Genomic DNA, 13,179 nt, shown 5'->3' with positions numbered 1-13,179 from the left:
ATACATATAGAGACTGCAGAGATATTTAGTAAGGTTGAGATAGAAAAGTATTATGACGAACATTAATTATGAACAAACAATTTCACTTTTCTTATATATACCATCCTCATCTTTAGTCTTTACCCACTTTCCTCCAAAACAAGTCTTCCTTTCTTTCTTTCTCTCTTCTCTCCATTTGTCTGTCAATTTTTTTTTTTAGTGAAACAATTCGTCATATATCATCAAATAATATAATGGGTAGGTCACCTTGCTGTGAGAAAGTGGGGTTGAAGAAAGGGCCATGGACTCCCGAAGAAGACCAGAAGCTCATCGCTTACATTGAACAACACGGCCATGGAAGCTGGCGTGCTTTGCCTTCCAAAGCTGGTATATCTATGTTATACATATGGCTTTGTTATGTTAAATCCATTATCTTATATGGTTTCTTATATAAATGTGCGTGCGTGTGTGTGTGTGGGTTTTGGTTAACAGGACTTGAGAGATGTGGGAAAAGTTGCAGACTGAGGTGGACTAATTATCTCAGACCTGATATCAAACGAGGAAAGTTCAGCTTGCAAGAAGAGAGAACCATTATTCAGCTTCATGCTCTTCTTGGAAACAGGTATATATATGTGTTTTTTTTGTGTCTGAGTGTGTGTGTATGCTTTCTTATATTCTCCTCCTTCTCCTTCTCCTTCTCCTTCTTTTGGTATCTGCAAATTACAGCGAACTCCAACTAATTTGGGTTGAGACAGGAAAGACCGCAAGAGCGGCAAAGTTTTCCTAACCACTATTTAAAGTAACTGTATGTGTATAGTTACGGCTTGAGTCTGAAACCACTTGTTAAGCTAACAAAGATTCTGACTGAGTTCTTGTTCCTCTTCTTCTTCATTATACTACTATGATTTTGTGTTATCTGGTAGTCACATTGAACTCCGACTACTATAGACAGGAAAGAAGTTCTCCCAATGACTATTTAACAAGACTGAACATGTATATTTAGGGCTTAAATCTGAAACTACTTATTAATTTAACACATCTCTCCTACGTACCAACAGAGCTATTCTTCTTCTTCATTATTGTATAGTTTGTGTTCTGAGTTTTGAAGTTTTCTCTTTGTACAAGTCAGTAAATGGTTCTGTGCATGGGTATTGGTCTTGTTCAACGTTTTCGTCCTTAATTACTTCAATATATGAATGGGGTGGTACGTTTGGTCAGCTTTGTAGGTTAAAGGAACATGAAGAGACTTCATTAAAGGAAACCAAATAGTAGGTTTCTATTTAATGTACCCACTAAAGTACGTACAAAAGAGGAAAGCCCAACGTTAAACAATTTTTTTTTTTGGACCAGCCTACTTCAAAGAATTTAAAAAGAAAAGATATTATTATTATTATTACCACTACCACCACCACCACCGTTACTATTATTGTTGTTATTCATTTTAAATGTGTGGCTAATATGGTTCGTATTACTATATTGCACCAGATGGTCAGCCATAGCGGCTCATTTGCCTAAGAGAACGGACAATGAAATTAAGAACTATTGGAACACTCATCTGAAGAAGAGGCTCGCGAGAATGGGAATCGACCCGGCCACTCACCGGCCCAAAGTTGACGCCGGCGGTGGCCCGGCTAGCTCCAGCCTTAGCCACATGGCTCAGTGGGAGAGTGCGCGGCTTGAAGCCGAAGCCAGGCTAGTCAGAGAGTCCAAGCTCCAGCTCGGCTCCTCATCTCTCCCCTCTGCTCAACCGGCTCGGCTCGTCCTCAACAGAATCTCGGCTCGGCAGTCCGTTCCGCCGTGCCTAGACGTCCTCAAAGCATGGCGAAACTCATGGTCATCGTTGCCGACAGCAGAAGACAAAAATGCCAGAATGCATAACATGTACGCCTTGATGCTCGCCGCAGCTGACGACGATCTCGAGTCGCCGACGTCCACCTTGAGCTTCCCAGAACCGATGTTACCACTTAGCTCCCCCAACACCACCACCACCAACGTAGGAATATCACCTGAAAAAGTCGTCATCCCTCCGCTCACAACCACCACCATGGCTAATTCTCTCGCCGCAGCCACTTCAGGAATGGAGCCATGGGACACGGCGGCGATGATCGGAGAAAGAACAACAACGACAAACTTACAAGACGACGACATTATGGTGGCGGTGGAGGCATTTATGGGGGAAAGGTACAAGAATGTGCAAGAAGTACTGTCATCAAACAGTAAAATGGAAGGCTTAAACGGCGCAGATAATGATGATGTGATTGTTTTTGAATCCAGTGAGAACATGGACAACTTGGGTTTCGTCGATATTAATGGCGAATCAAGCATGATGATTTGTGGAAACACAAACTTTGAGGACAAGAATCATTACTGGAACAGCATATGTAGTGCCCAGACTTGGTGATTATTATTGTTGATTCTCTTGCTCCGATGGATCAGCTCTCTCTGTGGTTCTTTTGCTACTGTTCACTGTTTGGACTCATATATGCATGGACGACTCACAAAACTGTGTCAGATAGAATATCATTACTGTCTTAATAACAAGTGTACGTGTTGTTGAGTAGGTCTTAGAAATGCATGTGCCTTCCCTGTTCTTCTCTCTCTTTTTCCTTTTTTGAAAAAACTAATTTGTGCTTAAGCTAGCTAGCCTATTGTTTGGACAACTATTTCTAGTTGTTGACAAAGTTAATGAAATGGTGTCATTTAGATCCAGAATAATGTACGTGTATACGCTCAAGTTCTTCCCCATTTTCACACACATACAAACCACAAAAGTGAAGCTTTTAAAAATAGTACTCCTCTGTTCAGTACAAAATGAATCTTAATTTAAGATTGGATGAGTATTTCGGTTCTAAATATATATAATAACTATTTATTTTGATAAAAAAAAATCTCAATTCATTTATCTTCTCAATTTATAATTTTTTTTTTACAATGTATCAGTAATGATTACACATATGAAAGTTATTTCCATCAAGGATAGTTTCAATACACATGATTAAAGTATGTATTTAAAAAAACTAAAATCAATTTGATACAAATAACTAATTAAATTAATTTTTTAAATAGTATTTATAAATTAGTTATTTATATCTTATATTAAAAACTGATATGCAAGGTAGTAGTTGTTATCATGAGTTAAGTTTGGAGATATAGATCAGTGGCATAATTGAGGGGATCAGAGAACACAGATCCATCTAATCACCATTCGGACTTAAATGATGCATCAGATTTAAACCATCCCTATTATTTGCAGGACCCCACTTTCTATGCTTATAGCGATCACCAAAATGTTTTAGCCAAATTAAAAAACACACACACGTGTATGTATATATGCAAGTGTGTGAGTTTATGTGTGTGCGAGTACAGATTTCGTGTGTGTGTGTGTGTGTGTGTGTGTGATACGTACGTATATTCAAGTGGGTCTTACGAATGCGCGTTTCTAGTCAGATAGAATATTATTACTGTAATAAGTAATGTACGTGCTGTTGTTAAGTTGTTTCTAGAAATGTGAGTTCCTGATGAGAGCATGCAATGTTGTATTCTGAGTCTTGGGTCTATGAGGATGCGGCCTATTTAGGAGTTTTGATAGTTTCTTGTTGTATGCTTAGTATAAATAGTTGGTCGTTTGTTTTGAGTTTGTGCATGGACGTATCATTCAGATCAATGCCAGTATTCCTAGTTTTCTGGGCCTGATCTGTGGCTTTGACATGGCATCAAGAGCCAAGTCCTAAAGGTCCATTACCAATCAAGAAGATAGACGACGTCGTCTTTGTTATGATCACCGAAATACAGAAATCGCAAACAGAACGTATCATCGTGACACCCTAGAGGCGAGCAGAGCAAACATATTTGCGCCCCTCTGATACGCAGGGAGCAACGATAGTGTCACATATTGTCAGGGGTGCTAAAAATTACAATGTCTGGGGCAGAGCGATGCGAATCGCCTTACCGGGAAAACACAAACCTAGTTTTATGGACGGACCTTGCACGAAAGAACTGCAAAAAAAAAAATATCGAATTAGCGACGGAATTTAGTGATAGAATTTCTATCACTAATCAAAATTTGTAAAGGATTAGCAATAGAACATAATTAGCAACGAAAATTTTTCTGTCACTAATTCCGCCATTGCTAATTATTTAGTGACGGAATTTAGCAACGGAAATTAGTGACAAAAATTTTTCATTACTAATTCGTCACTATTACAAAAAAGAGCCTTCACGACACTAATTTACGGTGGTTATTAGAAAAAACATTATAAAAAAAATGACAGTGGCAGTTTTGTAATTATAGAAAAGTAAATTTTACTTTTCACGATGGTTATTTAAAAAACCACTGTGAAAAGTATTTTTAACGGCGATTTTTAAATAACCGCAGTAAAAAAATATCTTTGATAGTTTTTTAAATAACGGCAATAAGAAATATTTTTAATGGAGGTTTTTTAAATAATCGCCTTAAAAAGTCTATCAGAATTTGAAAACCCTATCCATCGCGCGATAATTTTCACTTTTTAGAGTCAGAGCTCATAGTCCCCAATTACCTCCTCACTCGATTTTCTCCCTCCTCCTACCTTTGCTAGCCTTTATCCTTTGCTTCTATCATCTCCGCCATGTTCTTCCATCACCATCGCTGTCGTTGTTGCCGTTGCTGTCGCTGTCGCTGTTGTCGTTGCCTCATCCTCTTCATTCTTATTTGTGAGTTTTTCACCCTTTCTCCTCCATTCTTTCCATGGGTTTCATAGTTTTTGTGGTTTAACAACTTGAAATTCATGAATTTTATCAGATCTAAGTTTTTTTATTTTACTTTTATTAAATCTTAATAGCATCGATCTAGTGGTAGAAGCAAAGCAAAATAACACTATTGCGGCAGAAAAGAATCTACGTTTGCTTCATCAGAATGTTTTTAACTTGTAAGAGGTTATTGGTTAATTGATTCTCAAACCCCTTCCTTTAGGGCTTTGTTCTTCGGTTCCATCTTGATCAATAGGATGAAAGTAAACGAAAAAAAAAAAATTCACTGAAAAGTCACACACCATAGCGGTTCTCCAACCGTCGTGAAATCTTTTATATTTTACGTCGATAGCATAAACATTGCTCTTAAAATTCATTTTAACCGCCGTTAAATATCTTTTTTGCAGCAGTGCGTTGCTAATTAGTGACAGAAATCCTACATAAATTCTATCACAAAATAATGACAGATTTGTGACGGAAAATTCCATCACAAATTGGTGATGAAAATTTTTATCACTAATCTGTCACTAAATTTTTTTATTTTGTAAATTTAAAATACCAAGTGGGAACTACTAATTGCCACCACTTGTCATGTCGGTGAACGCAACCTCATCATGAGCCACCACCTCAGATTCTCTTCTCTCTCCTATGTTGCCATGTCATCCCCTCATCCGTATCATTGTCGTGTGTCTATCATTGTAAGCTGCCACATCATCAATGGCCACCATCTCACCACCTCTTCTTTCTCCTATGCTACCACGTCAATGAACTCTTTCTGTATCAAGTTACTTCACAAGATTGAAAGAACTTTGGGAAGAGCAATTGTCGTTGGTTCCAATTCCCTCTTGCAAGTGTGAAACCTCCAAGATTTATGCTGATGTGATCTAGCAATATAAGCTATTATAGTTCTTAATGGGTCTTAATGATACCTATAGCCAAGCGTAAAGCCAAATCCTCTTGATACGTCCTCTACCTATTGCAAATCAAGCATATGCTATGATATGTCAAAATAAGTCTCAGAAAACTATCACTAACTAAAATCTGAATACCCTAATTGAAGGGATTGCCATGATTGCACAAGGTAGGGACTGTGGTAGAAGAAAGATATGAGGTGGAACCCTATTAGAGTGCTCACATTGCTACAAGAAAAGGCATGTGAAAGAAAATTGTTATCAAAAAATCGACTACCTCCTAGATTTCAAAGGAAACAACCAATCAAGCTGGAATGAATATAGTCCATGAGAATGATTCAAGTGCACACTTAGCCAACACTGTGACTACCTCTCTGACACCTGAATAGTATAAACACCTCTTGGAGCTACTCAAGAAAGACTTAGAAACAGCAATACATGCATTAACTGGTATAGGTTTGACTAAATCTTCCTCCTTTTTAAATATGCGTGTTAGATGGGTTATTGACCTGTGGGCTACTACCCATTTAGTAAGTGATTTATGATTGTTGGATAATTTTATAGAATATAAGGTACCAACTAAAACAATTAAGATACCAAATGGTGATAAAGTTGTAGCCACACATATAAGAAATGTCAAATTTATTGATGACTTTTATCTTGAAGATGTCTTGTATGCTCCCCAATTGCAATTTAATTTAATCTCGATGTCTAGAATAACAAGGAAACTTCTTTGCATGTGTGCTTTCTCCCTAACAATTGTTTCACATAAGGCCTTTAGGATAGGAAGATGAAAGTGACTGGCATATTGATTAGTGGCTTTTACATTTCAATTTTTAAGCCGAAACATGATGTTGTGAATGTTGCTTGTAAGAGGAACAAATCATATGATACTCTTGATGTTTGGTTGTTACATAAGAGATTAGGACATGCTACTTTATCTATGATAAAGCATCTGAATTTTGTACATGAGAGGACTGTGAGATTTGTGCTCAATCTAAACCAAACTTTCCTTCTTTCCTACTTGTATTAAATCAAAATTTTGCTTTGCACTGTTACATATAGATATGTAGGGACCTTATTAGACACTTATATGTCAAGGTTACCATTAATTTCTTACCATTGTTGATGACCTCTTAAGGGCCACTTGGATTTTTCTCATCATATCAAGAACTTTCTAGCATATATACTGAACCAATTTTTTGTTTATGTTAAAAGGGTAAGAAGTGATAATGGAACAAAATTTGTAAATCATGATCTGAAAAATTATTTTGGCAAAAAAGGAATAATACATGAAACTAGTTGTCCTTACACTCCTAAGAAAAATGAAATTGTGGAAAGGAAGCTTAGAACTTTAATGCAAATTTCAAGAAGTTTAATGATTCAATCAAATGTTCCTGTTAGATTTTAGGGTAAATGTGTTAAAATGGCTACTTATTTGGTGAATAGAATACCTTTTAGAATTTTGGGATAAAACCCCTTGAGATAGTTTATGGTAAGGTTCCTAATATATATAAATTTGAAAATTTTTTGTTCTTTGGCTTTTGCCACAGATTTGAATATTAAGAATAAATTGAAACCTAGATCCACATCTTGCATCTTTCTTGGATACCCTAATAAAAAAAAAGGTACATCTTATATGATATGAAAGAGAAAATAATTTTTCACTTCTAGACATGTGACTTTTAGGAAAAGTAAGTTTTTCTGTAGAGCTAGCATGCATGGGTAAAGATTAAGGGGGAGAGGGCCAACACTTGAGGGATATATTCTATTTTTATGACTCACCTCTCGTTGATTCTGCTGACAGGTGCACATGAACCAGACCACATGGTTGATGAAAATTTTGAAGATAATAATGAAGGAGATACCTCTCCAAATGTATAGCAAGAAGTGAGAGCCAATGAGGGCTGAAACAACCTCCCTAACTAAACCGACAAATTTAACTTTACAGAGTAACTTCAAGAAATAGTTTTATTTCTTATAACTAACCTATGCTAATAGTAAATTAACTTACTATATGGATGAAACAACGTCTCAGTAGCTAAATTCCTACCTATCACACATACACTAGCATAGGCTAGTGAGGTGTCAGGTCAGATACACAGAGTTAATAATAGTTAATAGACATTTATTTAACATTTAAACTCACAATGACCATATAAGTCAAATATTTCTACTAGTCTCATGCCGCTCATAATTTCATAAGAGAGAAATACTTTTCATCTATTCAAAAGATATAAATATCAATCAAGATTCAATGTCATATATAATCCATGAACCCAAATCCACCCTTATATCCTCTTTATTTCTATTGACAGGACCCATGGGCTAAGTTTTTTTCATTTGACTGGCTACTTTCACAAGCTCACCACATGAGTGATATGGACCGACCAAAGACCAAGAGCACTCAAATCCTCGAAGAACTAGTGGGGTGTCGCAATCCCTCAAAAAACTAGTGGGACAGTAACAGTGGCTAACTATAGAGCTCCGTATAGAGGCCAATATCACGTGACATGTATATATCTGCATACTCCAATTGTCTCCTTCCCTCACCCAAACCAGATGCATAGGATTCACAATAACACATTTATATGTATAATCAACTGAATTCTAAAATAATACCTCTTAGTCATAATCATTAATTTCTATTAACACAAACGATTTCAACCATTTTCAAAGTAGCATACCACAAGACAATTCATACAAAACATAATATATGTATATAACAATTGGTTACAAAACCACTCACTAACCTTATACCAGAGCATGCAACAGATATAATTTAGTTATTTGGGCTCTTAGTTAACAATCAAATACAAACAAGGCCTATACTAAAAAAAATACTATAGTAGTATCTATGTCTACAAATAAAACTAAAACATTACCTCTACCATATTAGAGTAAACTACTCGCAAATTTTTAGCCTTTAAATCTCCTTCTAAGACCTTCAACTATTACTCAAAATTCTATCTCGAAAGGCTTTTTCTAAGGTTTGAGGTAATAACATATATATATATATATATATATATGGATTTAAATTCAATTTCTAGGTTCCCTTAACCTATATTACCTTTTAGTTATTAAATTATATCATTAGAATCACTAAATTCATAACCTAGATAGAGAACCCGTAATTCATAGCTTATATTCTATCCTTGAAAATCTTAGATAAACAGATTTAATATATATGAGTTAAGTTATTCTTATCAAAGGAGTCTAATTTTCCACCATCGAATTTAACATCTTAGATGTTATAAATCAATCTTCCAAATTGTAACTTGATCCAACAGTGAAAATATAAAAAAAATGATAATTTACTATTTAGGGTTCTATCTGCAAAATCTAAAAAAATGACTTCAAAGTGTACTTAATAACTCCTACCTCAGAGATCATATTGATGATCTAACCATTGAAATCGATGAGTATGAAGTCAAGGACTGGCTAACGAAATTATAACCCAATCCAACAGTACATAAACTCGTAAACAACACTTTATTGAGACTATCTCAGTTTTGTGTGAAAATTATTTTACTTACTCTTAATTCTTCTGTACTACCACCTATATATAGCCCCCAAGAGCTCCATCTACTCATCATTTAGTCAATATGGGACTTTTCAACATTGTTATCTTATCCATCTTCCCATCATTTAGTCAATGTGGGGTTTTGTAATATTGTTATATTATTCATTTATTCATATATATGTTTATATACACAAATATATATATATATATATGATTTTATTTATTTTAATTGCTTACATACATATTTAACTTCTATCTATTTTATCTTAATAAAAATTTACTTAAATTTTAGGCATATAAAAATTAGGATGTTACAAGGGCTCTACAACTAGACCTGTTTGAGAACAAAAGGCTCGAGTATAGGCGAGAGAGAATTTGGAGAGAGAAACTCTTTCTTGGAATACAAGCCTTTCTCACCGCCCACTGCGGCGGGAGCCAACCTCCCTGAGAGACCTCCGTCGCCCACTACGACGGAGAAAAGAACACATACCCCATTTTTGTTTCCTGCGTAATGGAGACATCGATTGACATTACGATAATAGAAAAGGGCCAGCGTATTCCACTCACTGAGGAAAACTGAACCACTAAAAAAGTAAAGCTGAGAGACAATGATAATGAAACCTTGGCTATGGATACAGAAGGAATTGAAGATAATGCTGACACAGGTCCCGAATGCCATGGTATACAGAAACAGCTGTTCCATGAGTGCGAGACCAAGCACCCTCCTGGCGATCAAGAGGGATTGCCAGAGGCACAGGGGGAAGATAAAAGTACAGCAATGGAAGATGATTCACCGGTGACCAAGGCCTATGATATAAGGCAGGAGTCCCATTTACCCTCCTTTAAAGACAAGCTTTTAGGGCCCTCCAGTTCTGGGGGGAGGACCCCACCCCTTATGACTGATGACCTTACGATTGAGCAAGGAGATGTGTCAATAGCAATGGAGGGGGTCATTCCATCAATAACCTTCTCCCAAAGAGTCAAAGACATCATGGCCCAATGCATGAAATTTGCAGTAGTGGTTAAGATCCTTGGCCGATATGTCAGGCAGGATGCACTCCACCTGAAAATACTCACACTGTGGAAACCAACTGGTAGCTTCAAACTCACTGAGCTGGAGAGGGCTGCTACATGGTTAACTTTGAAAACGAAGCAGATTATCAACACGCAATGCTTGGTGGACCTTGGGTTATATCAGGGCACTATATCGCGGTGCATCCATGGGAGCCCACGATCTCGCCAATGAACCTGGAAATCAAGCAGGTATACGGATGGGTACGACTTCCAGGTCTTCCCTACCACTATTACCACAAAAGCATCCTACGAGCCATTGGAGAAGTGATTGGGAATGTGCTTAAAATTGATTATAACATGGAGGGCCTTGAGAAAGCACGTTTTGCTCGCCTTGCTGTGAAGATCGATCTAACCAAGCCTCTGGTCTCTATGATCAAGCTCGATGGAATGACGCAATATGTCGAGTATGAAGGACTACCCACGATTTGCTATCACTGTGGTCGCTACGGGCACCTAGACTCTGTATGTCCGGTGAAAGTGCAACCTCAAGGAACAACCCCGGTAACATCCAACCCCTTGGCTGAGGGCCCTACGAAGCCAGCACCACCGCTGTCTGTAGCAGAAACCTGGGCGAGTGAAACTCAGACGAGGGAAGAGAAAGTGTTTAGTGAGTGGATGAAAGCCCCTACTCGAGGAGGCCGGTACACCAGAGGCAGCCGAAGGAACCCTGACAGCAGCACACACTATAGGGTAAATGGAGGCAATAGGTTCAATATCCTAGCCACCTCGGAGATAGCAAACAGTGATTAGAAAGTAACCCACGACAGTGACGTTAGCCGAGACAAGGAAATTGCACTGCCCAATGTTGGTGAAAAGAAAAGGCAAAGAAGGGTAGGAGAGGGTAGGTCAACGAATCATAAAGGAAGTCGGAGAAATGACTGAGCCCTAAGAAGTTTGAAACAAGAAAGATCGCACAAGAAACAATCTTCGATTCCCCTGCGTACCAACAGGCACAAGCCCCAACGACATTGGATGAAACATCTCACATAGCCATATCCATAATGAGCCCCAATGCATCACTCCAGCCCACTTTGGTGCCAGTCAAAGGAAATGAGCCTCCCCCCCAAAGCCCACTACCACCGTCCATAGGGGTAAGGAAAACCTCCTTCCTAAACCCCCAGATAAAGGCCCATCAGTAGGGGGAGTCAAAGTACAACCTACCTTCAAGATTAAGAGCGTGAAGGCGAAATCTAGACACGGATTAGGCACGCCCTCAGAGGAACTCACCAAAGCATTAGCAGAAGCTTTGGGAGCTCCCATCCACTCCGATGACGACATGGCTTTCCTAGAAGCCACGGAAGCAGATTTTGAAGATGACTCAAATAACGAATGCTCAGCCATTGAGCGCTAATTCAACTCCTCTGAATGAATTGCTCAATACTTGTTTGGAACTGCCAGGGAGCAGCATCTAAAAAATTTCATATTGTTCTGAAATCTCTTCTCAAAGGTTTCAAGCCAGAAGTTATAGCACTATTGGAACCTCGCATTTCGGGGATCTTAGCAAATTGTGTTATTAAGAAAACTGGTTACCCCAACTCCCACAGAGTGGAGGCAGTGGGCTTTTCAGGAGGAATTTGGATCCTTTGGTCTAGCAAAGTTAAGGTAAGGATCCTGCAAAATCACAAACAATTCATCCATACTCTTGTCTGTGATGATGCAAGTACATCAAAATTCCTATTCACAGCAATTTATGGGAGCCCCAATCCATCCCTTAGGGAGCATCTTTGGAAGGAGCTCGGTAAACTCCAAGGTGGAAGGGATGCATGGTTGTTAGCAGGCGACTATAATGCCACTATCACGAACGATGAACGTAAAGGTGGAGCCACTCGAAACCCAATAGGAAGCAAAGCCTTCAGGAGCTTTATTGCTCATGCTGGACTCCTTGACTTGGGTTATACAGGCCCAAAATATACTTGGAAGAGAGGGAATCTACTAGTCAGATTAGACCGGGCCTTATGCAACCAGCAATGGCTAGAATCCCATCCCAATACAGAAGTCATGCATTTGCCAATGATCCAAAGCGATCATAGGCCTATCCTCATCCAACTAAAGGGAGAACAACAAGTCACAAAGCCACCATTCCGATTTTTTGCACCGCGGATCTCACACCCGGACTTCAAGGACCTAGTAACCTTAACCTGGACTGAAGGGAGAAGTCTAGTTGAAAACATTGAGCACTTCACTCTTGTGGTCCAAGACTGGAACCATAATACTTTTGGAATTATAGGTCGGAATAAAAGAACTCTGCACAGGAGAATTAATGGTGTCCAAAAGGCACTTGAAAGGAACCCCTTCAACTCCTACCTGCTCGAGATAGAGCGAGCACTCCTGGATGACTACGAGAATGTTTGTATGCAGGAAGAGATCCTATGGCTCCAAAAATCCCGTAGCCAGTGGATCTGTGATGGAGATAGGAATACTCATTATTATCATACCAAAGCGTTAATTCGGCGCAGACAAAACAGAATCTCTATGCTAAAAGACAATGATGGGAGATGGGTATCTGATCAGCACCAACTGAAGTCTATGGCGACTAACTACTTCAAACAACTATATACACTTGAGGACGGCCAATTTGTGCCCTACCCATGTTCAGGTCAGTTTCCCCCACTTATTGATTCTTTGTCAATCCTGCTTGATGGCCCTATTTCAAAAGAGGAAACTAAAAAAGCGCTTTTTGACATGGCCCCTCTGAAATCGCCGGGAGTGGACGGACTGCACGCCATCTTCTTCCAATCTTAAAGGGGAATAGTTGGTGATTCATTATTTCAGGAGGTTAAAAGCATCTTTGAAGGCACAGACATAAACCCTCAACTCAACCGTACATTGATTACCTTGATCCCCAAGACGAGCTCCCCCCAATCCATAAAAGAGTTTAGACCAATCAACCTTTGCACAACCATCTATAAACTGCTCACTAAGATCATAGCCAATCGGTTAGCACCAGTTATGCCCACTCTCACA

General features: G+C 38.6%; 3 protein-coding genes across 3 annotated transcripts; all 3 read left to right on the top strand.

Moving 5' to 3' along the window:
* Positions 1 to 233: 233 nt before the first annotated feature.
* Positions 234 to 2,380, top strand: LOC114759855 (transcription factor MYB16-like). Its single transcript, XM_028949090.1, has 4 exons — positions 234 to 366; positions 472 to 601; positions 1,465 to 1,683; positions 1,750 to 2,380. Exons 1-4 carry the CDS (start codon positions 234 to 236, stop codon positions 2,378 to 2,380), a joined length of 1,113 nt encoding a protein of 370 aa, XP_028804923.1.
* Positions 2,381 to 10,383: 8,003 nt separating this feature from the next.
* LOC114759853 (uncharacterized) lies at positions 10,384 to 10,965 on the top strand. The gene has a single exon (XM_028949089.1). The coding sequence runs from the start codon at positions 10,384 to 10,386 to the stop codon at positions 10,963 to 10,965; it is 582 nt and encodes a 193-aa protein (XP_028804922.1).
* Positions 10,966 to 11,580: 615 nt separating this feature from the next.
* LOC114759852 (uncharacterized) lies at positions 11,581 to 12,957 on the top strand. The gene has a single exon (XM_028949088.1). It carries the CDS (start codon positions 11,581 to 11,583, stop codon positions 12,955 to 12,957), a length of 1,377 nt encoding a protein of 458 aa, XP_028804921.1.
* The last annotated feature ends 222 nt before the right edge of the window (positions 12,958 to 13,179 follow it).

This window comes from Neltuma alba, unplaced genomic scaffold, assembly GCF_004799145.2.
Source record: "Neltuma alba isolate B1F8T4 unplaced genomic scaffold, ASM479914v2 tig00010907_pilon, whole genome shotgun sequence".
Lineage (NCBI taxonomy): Eukaryota > Viridiplantae > Streptophyta > Magnoliopsida > Fabales > Fabaceae > Neltuma > Neltuma alba.
Note: the sequence above shows the minus strand (reverse complement) of the source record. Positions and strands in the feature narration are given on the sequence as shown.